Source organism: Solea senegalensis, linkage group LG7 (genome assembly GCF_019176455.1).
Source record: "Solea senegalensis isolate Sse05_10M linkage group LG7, IFAPA_SoseM_1, whole genome shotgun sequence".
In the NCBI taxonomy this organism is placed as follows: domain Eukaryota; kingdom Metazoa; phylum Chordata; class Actinopteri; order Pleuronectiformes; family Soleidae; genus Solea; species Solea senegalensis.
The window spans coordinates 22,282,700-22,298,944 of NC_058027.1; the positions used below are offsets into that span (position 1 = coordinate 22,282,700).

General features: G+C 41.0%; 3 protein-coding genes across 7 annotated transcripts; 1 reads left to right on the forward strand and 2 right to left on the reverse strand.

Annotated features, from left to right (window-relative positions):
• Positions 1-719: 719 nt before the first annotated feature.
• atmin (ATM interactor) lies at positions 720-7,390 on the reverse strand. Of its 2 annotated transcripts, none has more exons than XM_044031193.1 (4): positions 7,134-7,390; positions 4,761-4,886; positions 4,447-4,646; positions 720-4,348 (listed from the first exon to the last, which is right to left on the reverse strand). In XM_044031193.1, exons 1-4 carry the CDS (start codon positions 7,362-7,364, stop codon positions 2,560-2,562), a joined length of 2,346 nt encoding a protein of 781 aa, XP_043887128.1. In that variant the 5' UTR covers positions 7,365-7,390; the 3' UTR covers positions 720-2,559. The 2 variants fall into 2 exon arrangements, with proteins under 2 accessions (XP_043887128.1, XP_043887126.1); XM_044031191.1 differs by having other exon boundaries at positions 4,435-4,646.
• A 981-nt stretch (positions 7,391-8,371) lies between these two features.
• Positions 8,372-12,704, reverse strand: cenpn (centromere protein N). The gene is made up of 10 exons (XM_044029651.1): positions 12,420-12,704; positions 12,128-12,173; positions 11,970-12,029; positions 11,655-11,728; positions 11,360-11,533; positions 11,083-11,184; positions 10,173-10,227; positions 9,960-10,069; positions 9,682-9,805; positions 8,372-8,668 (listed from the first exon to the last, which is right to left on the reverse strand). Exons 1-10 carry the CDS (start codon positions 12,585-12,587, stop codon positions 8,547-8,549), a joined length of 1,035 nt encoding a protein of 344 aa, XP_043885586.1. The 5' UTR covers positions 12,588-12,704; the 3' UTR covers positions 8,372-8,546.
• A 359-nt stretch (positions 12,705-13,063) lies between these two features.
• On the forward strand, positions 13,064-15,429 carry cmc2 (C-x(9)-C motif containing 2). 4 transcript variants are annotated; one of them, XM_044029585.1, is made up of 5 exons: positions 13,064-13,333; positions 13,602-13,683; positions 14,322-14,392; positions 14,479-14,550; positions 14,671-15,429. In XM_044029585.1, exons 2-5 carry the CDS (start codon positions 13,647-13,649, stop codon positions 14,752-14,754), a joined length of 264 nt encoding a protein of 87 aa, XP_043885520.1. In that variant the 5' UTR covers positions 13,064-13,333; positions 13,602-13,646; the 3' UTR covers positions 14,755-15,429. The 4 variants fall into 4 exon arrangements, with proteins under 4 accessions (XP_043885520.1, XP_043885522.1, XP_043885524.1 ...); XM_044029586.1 differs by having other exon boundaries at positions 13,079-13,140; XM_044029587.1 differs by lacking the exon at positions 13,602-13,683 and having other exon boundaries at positions 13,065-13,333; positions 14,276-14,392.
• The last annotated feature ends 816 nt before the right edge of the window (positions 15,430-16,245 follow it).

Below are 16,245 nucleotides of genomic sequence, written 5' to 3' on the forward strand. Positions count from 1 at the left end.
GTCAGAATTGTGACATTAAACGTTCCATAATATATTACGATAATATCTTCTAAATGTAACACTACATGATCTGGGCCACACGGTGGTGTAGTAGTTAGCACTCTCGCCTTGCAGCGAGAAGACCCGGGTTCGAGCCCCGGTTGGAACAAGGGCCTTTCTGCATGGAGTTTGCATGTTCTCCCCGTGTGTGTGTGGGTTCTTTCCGGGTTCTCCGGCTTCCTCCCACAGTCCAAAAACATGCAATGTGGGGATTAGGTAAATTGGACACTCTAAATTGACCATAGGAGTGAGTGTGAGAGTGAATGGTTGTTTGTCTCTAGCTGTGTGTGGCCCTGCGATGGACTGGCGAACTGTCCAGGGTGTACCCCGCCTATCGCCCGATGTAGCCGAGATTGGCACAGCACCCCCCGCGACCCTCTGGTGGAGGATAAAGCGGTTAGAGGATGACTGACTACATGATCTTGCCTGAGGAATTTGACTGATTTTTCTGGTGTCTGAACTTTGGTGTACATGAATTGTTTCTGCACTTTTTTGGTCACTGTGGCAACATGTAGTCATGTCGTTTGAGTTGTTGTTTCCTACCATGATTTCCACACCGCCTGCCATCCATTCATCCTGCTTATCCTGTGTGCATCACGGGGGGGGTGGGGGGAGCTGGAGACGATCCCAGTCGACACTGGGGAACGCCATGGACAGATCACATTAAGGGAAGTGATACATATTTTTCAGCAGTTTATTCAGAACATCTGTAGTGCATCTTTAGCAGTTATTCAAGGCAAATGTCAACTCTACAAGTACAGGCAAGAAAACTCCAGTTTAACTTCAGTTAAAGACAAATTCTCATCTACATGCACTAAGAGAGAGAGAGAGAGAGAATAAAGCACTGTGACTGACACTTGAGACTGACGAGGCTTTTTCTACACATAATTGAGTCGTAAGCAAGGCTTTTTTTTCCCCTGCCACTAAACCATCAAGGAGCAACTATTCTGGATTCATATTCAACAACAACAAACTAGAAGTACTGATCTCAATATGAGAAATGTTGAAATGATGTGTCAAAAAATGATAATTAACACAGGAAAATTAGAGCATGTTATACCCTCGGGCACAGTGTCATGTTCTGTACATTCTTCCGTTTCTGCAAACATCTACAAATGTCACCGGCAATCATATCAAACACATTTCCTTCAACTAAATGCTGTACAGCATTATATTCATGGGACAGACATCCTTCTACATGTACTATGGAGAACAGTTGGGACATTCCAATGTATCCATGCAACAATGATCATAACGCCACAATAGAATAAAGTATAAAACATGCAATTCAAAGACCAAAAATGGTGCAAACTATTTTTTTTTCCTTGCCGCTCACAGAAAACTTATTCTTGTGTAATATTTTACCACAAAGCAGCAAAAATCAGTCACCTATAAAGAACAAAAACATAATACTTGGGTTAAGGCACAAACAAAATAAAAGGAATTAATAAATAGACAAGTCCTACAAACAACTCTAACGGGTGTTCCTTAGCGGAACATGGTCCATGTGTGGCGCCTGTGCTCAGTGAGGTAATTCAATGCAGCAGTAATGGACAAAAAACAATGAAAACCTACGGTTGACTAGGTTGGAGCTCAGATTACAAAGTGTTGTGTTCATACAATAGCCCTGTGCTAATACTAGCTCTAATCCAAAATGTGATTCTGTACAGTGAACATGACTGGATGGATCACGTTATCAACGTCAGCGGCGCTACTGTATACACTTACAACCAGCTAATCAATAAGTCAACAACAATGACACCCGATTATGTTTACTCGCATGAACTTACTGCTCAGCTACAAAGACATCCCCTAAAAGTGTTAACTTCTCAAATACTCAAATTCTCAGCGAGTGTGTGCGTGTTCAACGACTGACGAGACAAACGCAAACATTTAATTCAAAGTTGTGCCACATCTTCATGAGTAAAGGTGCATTTCAGAGATGCAATTTGTTGTTTGTTCTGCAAGCCAAGTGAAGGCCATATGTACATTTCAAACATAAACATAAATTAAAGGTACAGTATCACACACTGTACAGTTGAGCTGTGTTCATACAGTATCCGTGTGCTGTGATGCAGGTTAAAAGCCACACACACACAGCTAAATAAGTCCTCCCTTTAAGTGCAGATTTTAACACTGACAAAATTTGAATTTTACGTCGTTGGGTAAGACCAGTCACAGTGGTTATACACGGAAAACAAAGCAGTAAACTGGCATTGAGGAAAAGATACATACATTATTATTATTCTTTATGTGCAAATAAATATGTAAACTGTCAGAGGAGCTGATAAATCACATCCGCTGAGCCAATAAAGTGCGGCAGAGCAGGTAGGATATATACCTGGGAAGGCTCTGGACAGAATGCCCCCAGTGGAATGATGAAAGACATTTTCACAGACTTCCTACTGCTAAGACTATAATCTGCCAAAGGAGAGCGTGGACCGACTCCTCTTACAGGAAGAGGCAGATTTGAGAAAGCTTGTACCGCAAAAGCTTAGGCAGCTTCGCTAGGTGAGGCTTTCAACTATTGGGCTTCTCGGGCTGCTGAAAGAGAGCACAGAGCTCTCCACATGTCTGGGTTTCCACAGAGCTGAAGTGGGACTCCATATTCCAAGCGAGGTCCGCTGACAAGAAGTCATCCATGACGGTTTGCGTTTCATTGCTGGTGAGGAAGAGGTGCCCCAATCCTTCTGCCTGGCTGGTCACAGTCTGTGTCTCGGTGGTGTTCAGCAGCCTCGCGTGGTCTCCCTGACTGACGGCGGTCTGCGCGGAGAGGCTCGTGGCAAATGGAGGGACATCCGTCTGTGTTTCGGTGTCAGAGGACTCTGTGCTCATAGAAAAGCTTGAATGTCGCAGGATGCTGCTCAGCGGCATCTGGCCTCCGGCATTTAACAGGAAATTGAGATCCGTCTGAGTTTGAGTGTCGAACAGCTCCAGGTCGCTGGCTTGGGTTCTATTTGGTCCCTCGCTTTGGTCCAACTCATCCATCAGGAGGAAGTCTGTCTGGGTCTGGATGTCCAGAGACTCGAGAGGCGTGTCACTACCGAGTCCTCCCAGCTCACTCTCCTCTGTCTGGGTCTGAATATGCACAGCATTGAGGAACTCCTCAAAGTCAAAGTCAATGCCACTGTGTTGCTCCTGAACAGAACCCAGAGCTGAACCACAGGCTGCGGAGGCCTCAGTGAGAGCCTGGTGGCCTGACATGCTGTCAGACAGAATGTTCTCTAGGTCACTTAACAAGGTCATTGTTTGGGTCTGATTGTCGGCCATGTTGTTCGAGTTCAGCTCATCAGTTTGAACGCCAAAACACAAACCACCTGGTGACTTTGAGTCCTCATACAGACTGCTTCCTGCAGGCGCAAGCGGGTCATCTATATCCAAGGCAGTCTGGGTGGAGACACTCAGGGAGTCACTGCCAAAGAGATCAGTGCACATGATGGCCTGCTCCTGTGCCTTCTCGTCAGCAAGTGGCATGGCAAAGTGTGTCTGTGTCTGTCTGGTTATGAATGGTGTCACAGTTGAGGAGGAACAAGGAATGTGGCTCAGGCACTGGCTGTCTGTCTGGGCTCCAATAGAGGATGTGACCTTGGCTTGGCAGGAAGAAAACGTCTGGGTTTCGACACTGACCGGGAGGAGAACTTGAGCACTCACACTAATGTCTGTTTGGGAGCACGACGACACAGATGACTCACCCACAGAGCACAAGCCTAGTCCCTCCCCAATACTCACCCCTGTGGGATTTTTAGATAAATACGACTTGTCTGTCTGAATGTTGGTGGACGTGCTTCTACCCCGGTGTCCTGTCGGGCTACTGGTTGAGTCCTCTGTGCCTGCAGAGTCCAGACTGACCTGGACGCCTGTACTAACAGGCCCGAGGCTAGAGCGTGATGTTGGCATGCTATCCTTAAAACCTAGAATGTTCGTATCAAGTTGGGGTACAACTGCTCCTGTGGCTTGTGGTAAAAGGTGAAGGGTGCTGACAGATCCTTGGCTGTCTACTGCCAGCACCACAGACCGCAGGGCACCACTCTCTGTAGATGGAAGGAGGACAGGCAGCTGGGCAAACTGCATCACTGGAACGCTGACCAATGCCATTTTAGGCTTTGGCAAGAGCAACTTCTGCAGGCTCTTACGGGGGTTGAGGCTCTGACATGCTGAATCTGGGATGTGAAGAGCTATATGAGAAGGGGGAGCCAGCTCTGTGAGCTCAATAGTCGTGGGCGTCATCTGACAGGTTGACTCATTTGTCTTAACCTTTTCTGAAGCACTTGACAGTCTCTCCATCTTCCGCTTTTTTACCGGAGGAATCCTGTAAAGGAACAACACAGACACCGACTGAGTTAATGTTTTGCCAAACCCAAAACAAATACTCGGCACAAAGTTTATTTGGCTTACGTGTGTACATGCCTGTGTTCAGATGGTATCTCATGTCCCGTCCTGTAGATATGCGAGAGCAGAGCAGCCCTGCTGGCATAGGGGCAACCACATGAGCAATGGTAGGTTTTCCCACAGTCCTCAATGTGCCTCTTTAGGTCCCACTCTGTGCTGTAGCCATTGTTGCACTTGGAGCACTTGTGTTTCTTTTCTGCGTGCATCTTCATAAAGTGCTACAATTAAACACAGGGCACATGGCAGCATTAATAATTACATTAACTGTAAAATAATTTCCGGCCTAATCGTCTCACTTCACCAACTGCGTGACGTAGCACAGTAAGACTTACTTGTTTTACCAGGGAGAACTGGGAGAAGGGTCTGTTAGGCCCTCTGGGACAGCCCTCAATGGGACAGCAGTAAAGTTTCTGAGCGCCTTTCATGTCCTTTCTGACCGTAGGATTGACAATTCCATCCTGAGATCAACGATGAGAGAAAAAGGCAATGTTTACATATTCAATGTGTGCATCAGTATATACTTAGTCGACAAACATTACAAAAGTGTTAAAAAAAACAACCAAAAGAGGCACATTCACAGAGGCATTATCGGGACTACAAAATTAAAGTGATGGTTATGCATAGAAAAGCATAATTTAAGTTAACTTAAATATTGTATTTTTCTAACGAGTAGTTTGGTTCTTTTTAAAGAAATATTCGCCTACATTAAATGTATGTGTGTACGTAAACAAAACCATCACAGTCCATAACAGACATTAATGCTTAAATCTTACAGCAGTCAAGGTCACATCCATATGATGTAACAATGTAGAGGGCAGAACATGTGAAGCTCATAAACCCTCTTGTGGTTTCTCATAATAATATATATCTTGCCAACAATAAATGTGCTTGCAGTTACTTCAGCTGCATCACGTGGTTGTGGGTTGAATGTGAAACAGAGCAGTGTTTTTATAACAGCAAGGTCAGTCCACACAGCTTCTAAAGTGGCTCATTTCTCTCTTTGGGGGTGGAGACTGCACTACATGGTGATCATGGTAATCTTCTCTAAACTGGCTGTTAAGGAAGGTGTTGTGAATAGAAGTCAGACTAAAGTCAAAACAGATGCATTAGCCTTATGAAAGGACTCTGAAATGGTGAAATGAGTGTGCAAGCTAAAATGAAAAAGAATAAGAAGCAGTATTCACAGGGAAGCAGCCACCCACTTACAATAACTGATCAGAAAATACATTACTGCAAGAAAAACAATAGCGTTGTGAAGGTGTAGGAGTCATGTCAACTGGATTATTATTATTGCTCGGTGGTGAATAAGGAATAACCTCTCCTCTGTGCAGTAGGAGAAGGGGGTTAGAGTTTAAATTCATTGTAGGTGAGAATGTGAGCATGTTGTTCGTCTCTGTCTGTTGGGCTGGTGACCCGTGCAGTGTAACCTGCATCTTGCCCATCTTCAGCTGGAATTTGGCTCCAGTTCCCCTGCTACGTTCAAAGCACAAACGGCATATATTATAGATGGAGGGATGGATGCACCATCTGTGGCTTTAGGCTCAAAGACTTTCACTGAATCACCACCACTGGCTACCTCCTCTCACTTTGTAGCCAAAGCATGAACTGTGGTGTACTTGCAGAATAAAAAATTCAACACAACTGACTGAATTATTTTCACATGACAAACAATTTGTGAAAAGCTAATGGAGACCCTGAAGACTGTAACAATCAGGACTTCTTCACTCACTGCTCTCTTTTCCAAGAACGTCAGGGAACAACGATGACCTTCACACACAAGAAAGGATGTCATTCTTCTTAGGACTTAGTATATTCTCATTAAGCTGGGTCGTAGTTCTCCAAATGTCATTGAATCAGTAGCAACTGCACTTGTAGATGTCAGAAAGACATCTTCAGCAGCCTCTATCTATCCAAGTACATTTGAAATTGAATTGAAAACTATTTTAAATGTTACAACAAATGTGCAACTGACTATTTCTGTCATCCTGAATGTTACACACTGGATCTTTGAAGTTAAAAGATCTCCCTGATAGCGCCTCAGTCAGTCTGGTGTAACCACTGACTTAGGCCTTTAAGTGTTATCCTTGTTGATCCCAATTTCTGAGAGAGCTCATTCAAATTCTCACATTCACCTATTTTTTTAACAAAGAGCTCAGTCTGCTGCAGGACAAAAGGCAGCCTTTCCAACCACAGAACCCCATTCATTGAGTGGAGACAGTGAATTACTGCGTCCCACGAAAAAACCTCAGTTGAATCCAGTGAGGACATGAGAACCAGGGTAAGTTAGTCCACATGTCACATGACCCTTTATTATTGATAACAAGCTATGTATGAAATGTGACACTCATCACTCCCCGCCTTCAACTATTTATAAAGAAACTGTACAACTAATCGATAATCACATGGTTTCCCAGTCAACCACTGATAACACTTGATAACTATAATGAAGCTAGCTGGCTAATGTTAAACTTAACTACACGTCACGGTGCTTCACGCACATTTAGAACCAGCTGCGTATACTTTACGCTAAACTGACCATAGGTACGTTCTCCACTAAGCGTCAATGCTACGTTAGTTTTCTCTGACTTATTATGGATGACTTGCGTTTTCGGACATGTAAGTGGTGTTAATTAGCTCGGGAACTAGCCAAGTTAGCATTGCAGTTAGCCCCTACAAACAAAATTCCAGACTCAGTCGGCGTTTACCTTTATTCTATGAGACTTCACCAGATGCATGTTGAGTGCAGGTGTGTTGGGAAGAATCTTGCCACATCCCTTCACGGTGCAGAGGATGTTCGTCCTCACTTCTTTGGTCAGCTCCGTGATTGTGGGCTTTAATATTTCCCGTGACTGCGAGGGAGAGTCCTCGTGGTGTTTCGGACTGTCTGCAACAGCCGCATCTCTGCTACTCGCCTTCCCTGCAGCAGAGGTAGCCATGTTACTGTGTTGACAGCACGCCTCGCGCGCAGGAGGGCGACGAGAGTAGTTACGTAATATCCGGTGTACCGACGACGTTTCCGTTTTATAAAATAAAAGTTTTTCAGACTCGTTTATGATCTCCGACACAGAAGACATTTAACCCCCAATATCGTTATTGCCTCCACATAAAAGAAAGTATTCTCATTGACAAGGTTTGTCAACGTTTGTCTGTTTGGAACAACACACTTAAATCGAAGAGAAGATGCATGGTTTTTTTTGGCCTTTCTTGATGTCATTTTAATATTTTCCTGTTTTACAACTGAGGTTTGTGTCTGTAATTTAATTAGCGCTTCGTATTTTTACAATTTTTTTTTTACTTCTGCACTGTGTGTATTTTATCTCATTGTTATTATTAATTTACTGTAAAGCACTTTCCAAAAAAGTGCTTTACAAATAAATGTATTATTAATATAATTAAACATTTAAAGAATATTTATTTTTCAGCTAAAGCAAGTTCTGGCCTATGGTAGAAAAAAAAAGATCACAATAGGTACAGACTAATTTGTTTAATAACCTGTGATTTGAGCCCAACCAGCTATTTATCCACTTTAAAAATAAGTAGTGAAGTTAAAAGCTATTTTTATTAAACATCTTTCATCATTATGGGCAAAACAAAGCACATTTTTCCATATTGCTGGGTCTTAATAAGTAATAGTGACAAAAATGTTTCAAAATATAACCTGAAAGCAAGAACACCACAGCCAGCGACAGCGAAAAAACAGCTGCAGTGTGCATTATTGAATAAATGAGCTTGTCATTTTATACCAACAGCTTTGACTTGTTACATGTTTCAAACATAGAAAGAAGATGACAACATAACATGATGCAAAAGTCTCATTGTAAAATCTTGGCAAATCGTGAGTTGCTACAGAAAGACAACAGTGAAAAGTGAGAGATGGTAAGACCTTTGGGGAAGAGTGGAGTCACCCTGGAGTAGAGGATATAATTTAAACAGGAAGAAGAGATGATTAAAAAAAGAATTTATTGCACAACACTAATATATTTACAAGAGCGTAAAGAAAGGACAAGGTGATACTAAAATGTATAAAGCCATGACTCTTCAGGAGCCGCAGGATCAAGATAAAATTAAAGAAGTAAGAACAGGCCACACAGTGCCTTTAAATCAAGTGTTCATCACCGTCAGTTCTGCGATAGGGGCATTTGTGAGGAGGGAGCAGGGCCATTATCTGTGATGACAAAATAGTTTCTTCCTTTTAGAGGAATAGATGAGAGCAGTGGGGTGACAGGAGTGGATGCAATTCCTGTGAAATATAAAGAATACACACAGTTAGCTCAGCTGAAAACTAATCACAATTATTTATGACAGACACAATTTCGAATCACTGCTGTTCGGCAACATAACACACAAAATGTTTTCATATTTTACGTTGAAATATGACGGGAAGAAAATATAATAATGAATATTTGAACTTTGAGATGAGAAATTATACTCCCTAGTCAAGATGCTTGTCATAAATGGTTATTCAATAACCAGTGATAAGAATTTAGACTGATTAATATCATCAGTTAAACTATTAAAAACCCTGGAACAATGTTTTCTACCGCTGGACATGTAGCCATTTCTGAATTAAAAACTAATAGAGAGCCGTCTGATGAGGACTGAAGTTTGTTAATTAAGGTTAATTATTGTCAACTTTATTCAGTTTACTGTCAACCATGGCTTAACCCAATAGTTACACCGCAGCTGCCAGCAAACTTTATGGACGTGATAAAGTTTTGACAATCCAGTGGGGAGCGATATGTGACATCTTGACAGTGATTGACTGTGTTTGTGCAGTGCTGCATATATGTGGTGCCGAGTTAATCCTTATATTTCAGTGTTAATGCTGTTATTTGTACATGGAAAAATTAAAATGTATCCTGCTATTTGATGAATGTATTGTCCAATCATCCATTATGTAACATTTTCATGTCAGTAAACTGTACTAATCAGCTTCCTATCATTGTTTGGTATTAGCAATTAAAAAAAATGTCTTGCTCTCTACTTGCTGGCTGCTAGTTCCATCTACACTAGTGAATGAAAGTACAAGTTCTCCATGAACTAAGATTATTTATAGACATTGTACTGAATGGTTGAAAAGACGGGTTCAGGAGCAAAGAGGTGAGTATGCCTGGAATGCACCCAGTATTTCCTATAGGGTGTATGTGCCATCCTGTGGTCAACATATGCAATTGCAAGTTTATACTTTTTCAAATAACTTTTGAGGATACAAATTGGGTTTTTAGCTTCCTGAGACAAATAAATTCATGGTACCTGAGGATACACAGAGTTTAAGTGACTCCAAGAGGTTGGTGCTTGCAAATTTGACAACACATTTGAAAGGCTCCTCCCGCTCTGTCATGGTCTGGTTGGCACGGTCTCTGAATTTTGTCTCCAGCTGAGGAAACAAACACAAAAAATGATTCAGACGCTCACATTTACATGTTGGTACATAGGAAGAGAGCAACTTGTGACTCTTTTTTTTTTTAGATTCTGATATTCAGCGACCCTTAAGCTTTTACTCAACAGCAATTTAAACTCAGACAGGGTACCTTGTAAACTGATGACTGTAGTTGAGGTAACATTCCATCACCGAAGGTCTCAGATGCCATCTGAAGTCTGTTTTCTTTGTGTCCAGCGTGTTCTCTTTCTATCTGTGGGTCTATAAATACAAATTAAGCGGAATAAATAAAAATGACAGTGTAGAAGTTCCTTAAATTTAAAGATTAAGTTTATGTAGTGTTGGTCTGATTTGATAAACATACTTGAGACTGATTGATTCCTTTCTGAAAGGGGGCTGGGAAACCTTGTGGGAAACACCTAGAAACAACGAAAGAAAATGTCAAAAAAAGAAACAAATCATCAGTTAATTATGATTAACAAACTGGCTTCCACAGATATTTTGCATTAGAAAACCTACAGTTGGGGCTGTGATTAGTTGACACTTGACTAAAGGCTGCTATTTGTAAAGTTGCTGCTTTGACTTCAATTTCTTGTCCACAACACGTGCTATAATGACAATTCTAGTGCAAAGGTGAAACATGACCAGAGACTGCTTCTGCAAAATAACTGATATTTACTGATATAATCTAATGTGAAGTGATTTACTGTAAAGTCGTCTTAATGATAAATCTCCCTTTTGTGATTCAATTCTGCTTAACTGAAACTTTTGTTATTAGTGTTAAATAAAGTGATACATCACATTAGGGAAACATCAAATACATTTTATAACTAGCATCAGTGTGAAACTGTGTCATCTTGCATGTATACGTTTCTTTCATCTCCGTCTTATAAAAATAACTCCGGTCAGAGATAAGTTTCATATTAGCACTCAAATCTGGAACATCCTATTACAGCAACTACATCTATTTCAAACATTACACAATGATATAAACGCTATTTGTTGGAAGACTTTAACTGCAAATTTAATGCAAGCCAGGCCAGTCTAACTGTAACTATGTTTTCAACAGCGAGAGTCTTCTAATAATTTCCAACCGGCTGTACACCGAGGTGTCATGCTGCCCTCCACAGTTCTTTATCTTTATCACAGTTCAAATTTCCACCATTCTCCCAGACCCCAGGGAGCTTCTTCATCAAATCCAGATTGCATTTATCCTCAGTGAGAAACAAACCACAACACTGACAATATTTACATGATCAGGATTTTTTTTTGACCTGTTGATATTGCTTCATCAGCAGGTCCCTGATGGCAGTGAGATTTCGCCCACTGAGGTTAGCTGCCTTGATGGCATGATATCTGGATGAAAGCACCAATGCCTGTAAACAACATAACTCTATTAGAGAGGGATACAAAACAAATAAATTATATATCTATATATATATGTATATATATATATATATAGATATATAAATATATATATATATATATATATAAATATATATACATACACACACACACACATATATATTACTTTAACATAAGATTCCTTACCTGGGATACTAGGGGCCTTTGTTTTGGAGATAGGCCAGTCACAAAGACATAAGGGGTTTGAAGATGGTGAACAATGTACGTTGGTTTCAGGTGATTGGGCCTTGAGTAGCTATCTCCCCACGCAATCCGAATCCACACGGCTTCGTCTGTGTGCTTTTTGATTTTGACAGACACCTTGAATGCAGTGCAAAAAGTAGACATTTAATTCTGGATGCTAAACAACAGAAGGCAATTACATCTTGATCAATGATGCACCTGAAAATAAAATGTGAGTGACGAGTTTTATCTGACTTACATTTCTTACAAGCTCACAGAGGTGAGACTTAAATTGCTCCTTGAACTGTGTCAGCTCCAAAGATTGAGAATCAGCTGGAAGATATAGCATTGTGTTAAACAGGCAAAAAGGGTAAAATGTGTTCCATTTAGAATTGTGTACCAAAACACAATAAGGGTTACATTACCGTACAATGTGCTGAATTTGATAAACAATACAATGTAAACTATATGATGACCAAGACACTATGAAAATATCCCAACCAGAAAACACTTTAAATGCACAGAGGAGATTTAGGCGGTCTAAGTGCTTTCTCTAGTTTTTATTTTTACATACCTTCAGGGTCAATGAGCTGGAAAGCATACCACATTCCCTTGTTTGGATTGTCAATGACATCTTAAAGATAAATAAAGCAAAGTGACACAGATCATTCATGGGCTGAATGCATGGTGGTGTGATTATTTAAGACAAAACAACACATTCACGTGACTTACACATCATTTCAAGTTCTGTGATATGTTTCATAGTGAACTCATTTTCCTGTGAAGACAAAAACAACAGTAGTGAAGTTAAAGATAAAAGAAAAGGTCACTCAAACACGAGTTAAAATCCATTTACGTGTGGTTAACGTGGCATGTTTGTGTTGTCAGCGTTGTCTTCCACGACCAAAGAGCAACTCATGGGTCAACAAATAAACACAATATCCGCCTGTTACTCAGCAAAGTGCTAGTAATATACAACTAATATCACACAACAAAGTCAGGTTCACACGAAAGTATCACGCACCGCGCAGAAAGCGAGCATTTGCACGATCGACGACTTTGTCTGCGTAAAGTCGATGGTCCGCCACTGTGCCGCCGTCAAGCGGCCCCACTTTTCCAGTGTTGTTTTTAAATTTCCAGCCGGTATTCGTCGTAGAAGTCGCCGCAGTAAACGCTGAGAAGGGTCGTCCATACTTCCCCGCACTGACGTCGAATTCTATATTATGTAGTGGCCGACCGTTCCTTAACAGCAACGTACACAACATACGGTACAGATTGAAAAAGTCAAACAAACCGCCGACCATTCAGCTACACGAATCAACCAATCAGATGCAGCCAAAAATGTAACTTGATTTTCTTTAGCGCCCCCAGCTGAGTTGGGGTGGCATTGAAATTATGTAAATAATATATTTTTCTCCGTTTCGGCTTCTACCTCTACATATATTTGAAATAAATGGATGGCATACTTATATGTTTTAGTTTATGGTAAATATTTAGTGTAAAAAAATGTCGAATGCATGTTTTAGTGGTCAACAATAAGCAAATACGGACGTACGTTGAGGGGAATGATCTTGGATGTCCTTAAAACCTCCGCCATCTCAAGTCCCGCCTTTGGACACACGCCATTGGACAATTTGGAAAAAGGTGGGCGCTGATTCGTTACCGATGAAGGTCACTCAAATATCTTGTGCGCTGTCTGGTGTTGCTTAAGGCACCATGTCCTTCTGTTCCGTGTTGTGGCTAAGGTGAGGTTCGCGTCAATACAACTAATGAAGTGGAAACTGTCGAGACTTTATAGAACATTCTTCGTGATTGAACGGAATAGAAGAAAAGAAGGTATTTTGTAGTTCTTCCGGGGTTAAATGGATCTATGCTAACGGTGGCTTAGGCCTTGCGGTTAGCTAACGACATTTCACCGAGGTGACGTCCTTCCTCCTGGTAAGGACACCACAGTAGTACAAAACAACTTATGTTGAACAATTATACATTCATACAATGCATATAACCCGACACTTACGTTTCAAAACAGTGTCTAAACTCAGCTTAGCTGTAAAGTTACACACCCCACAGTCCATTCAAGTGAGCTCTCACGAGCCAGTATTCTGGTCAATTCTGTACTGTTCAAATGGGTCTGTCAGTGTGGACGTGGATCATTGTCTTACATTTGTTTACAGTATTGCACATCCCCCTGTCTCTGTCTCTGTAGGTTTAAGTGTCCTCGTCCACTGGAAGAGTTAATTCAATCCTCACAATGACAGCTCAGGAAGGAGAGGGATGGGGAGGCATGAGTATCCTTTAGCAGACATGTCCTTGACTTAGTGATGATAAATATCATATGTAATATTAAGTTATACTGAAAACACTTTCAATTCAATAGTGGGAACACAAATCAACAGGCTAGTGTAAGGTGATAAATAGTTAAAGCATCTCAGATATGGGGATAACATGTTTTGTGATGCTGTACAAGGTTGCGTATTGACCATTATTTTCTTTTGTACCATTACAATTTTGATGTTTTGATTCTGTAATAATTCTATGAGCATTTTATACAATAGCTATGCATTTAGTAGAAGAAATAAAGCAGCGGACTTGATACATGAATCAAATAGTAAAACTTTTATTGTGCCTTCTATTTGTTATTTGTGTTCCACAAAGCATTTTGCAGCTGTTATGAAAGGTATTAAATGAATAATTATTTTTAATATATAGCATATTCTTTCTTATGCAGGAAAAAGTATAACTATCTTGAAAATTCAGTGTCTCCTAACTATGATTCTGTTCCACGTGTTTCCTGCGACTAACCAGTCACATGCGTTACGACGCATTATTACTAACACAGTTCCAGTCAAATCAGTGCTCCTTTTGTTTGTGGCTTTTCAGTGCAGCTGCAGTGGTTCAGTTAACCCTTAACTCAGAATGCATCCTGACCTGTCACCTCACCTGCACACAGCTGAGTGCAATGAGCTAGTCGCTCGTCTAAAGCAGTGTCACAAAGAGGTACGTCACTCCCAAAGTTGTCGCTACTGCTGTGCGCTTTGTACAGTCAATCACTCGGTATAATCCTTGTTTAATGCTATCCTCAGCACAACGTCCTGAAGTTCTTTGGCGAGTGTAACGCTGTGGACCGCGCTATGCGTCTTTGCTTGAAAAAAGAGGTACTGTTTATTTTTGTCCTTTCTTAGTAAGACACAGCTAGTGCTCAGACAATTGACCTTCACTGTTGTTGTTTATTTCATGTCATTTATGTTTTCTTTGTTTTTCTTACCATTCAACAGCGACTGGAGAAGCGGGAGCGCAGTGTGCAGCATGCACAGGAGATGAAAAGGAGGCTGAAAGAAGGGCCCAAAGAGCCTTTATGAAGGACATTTATTTTCCAACGTTTGTCACTGGCACTGAAATTAAAGTTGTTCCGATACTGGGATTTGGGTAAAGCGTGGAGCTGTGTAACAACATACCTCCCCTGCTGTTTTTGTGTCAACACAGGAAGGATATAAAGTATGATGTGATTGTGTGCTTTAAGTAGATCAAAGTGCTGTTATTACAATTTATTATTGCTATTACAGCTGTTATTTTTGTTGAGAGAAACATGAGTCATAAGAACATGACAAATGTTGAAATCATGCACATATACCAATGCTTAAAATCAACGGGTTGCTCCTGGATAATAATCCCTGCTAACTAAAACTTACACTGCTCCCAGAACAGTTTAGGTCAAAACAACAATTTTAAAGTGCTGTGGAATAAAAAATGATATTAGGTCTCCTCATTGATTAGTGCATCTACGTCCATAACCCTATCATTCAATAATGGTTTAATTGAGCAGTTACATTCTGGTATATTGATTATTTTCATGAAACAGGGAGACCATTTCAGTGTGTAATAGATGCACCGTAAAATAGAGGACCAGTGGTTGGTTGCTCTTGGTGCATGTTTAATATATCCTCTGCCATTTGAAAGTTCACTTGTAAAGAGAATCATATTGATTCATGAGAATATTTATTCCTTTAAAATAAAGTCAAAATGATTATTAAGAACCTGTTTTTGCTGTGACGTGTCATTGCAAAAGTATTAAACTGGTGAGTGGTTTCAAAAAAGCATTGAAATTAGTTCTTTTAAGATGGCATGCTGAGTAGTGGATGGCGCGCACACACACACACAGCAGTGGGGTTGAGGGTTTAAATCTGTCATTTGCCTTCTCACATGACCCCTAAGGTGATTATTGACAGCATTGTCAATTAATAGCACTCCAAGAAATTCAGTCATTCGGGTAATGTGGTGGTACAGTGGCTAGCACTCTTGCCTCATGGCAAGAAGAACTGAGGGACTTTCTGTGAGGAGTTTGCGTGTTCTCCCCGCGTGGGTTCTCCACGGTTACTCTGGCTTCCTTGACTATAGTTGTGAATGGCGACCTGTCCATGGTGTACCCCGCCTTTTGCCCTATGTCAGCTGGGATTGGCTCCAGCCCCCGAGGGATAAAGCGGTACACAGTGAGTGAACGAGGGGCTCAAACACCAGCAAACACCTGCTCTTGGCCAATGTAAACTGGGATTTGCTCCATTAGTATCATCAAAGGATAAGTGGTATAACTAATGGATGGATGGAAGGGCTGTAACGGCAATAATCCACTCCTCCATTATCTATACTGTTTATCCTTTGAAGGAACTGGAGCCAATCCCAGATGACATTGGGTGAGAGGCTGGGTACAGTAAGTAAGCTTCATTTTTCTAAGTGCAATGCACCAAATTGTGCATAACGTAAAACAGGTGGAGCAGCAAATACATATCCAGTCAATCATGAAGCATTTTCTGCACCGCTGGAAGTGCTGGAAGGCATTTAACACAAAATGGGGA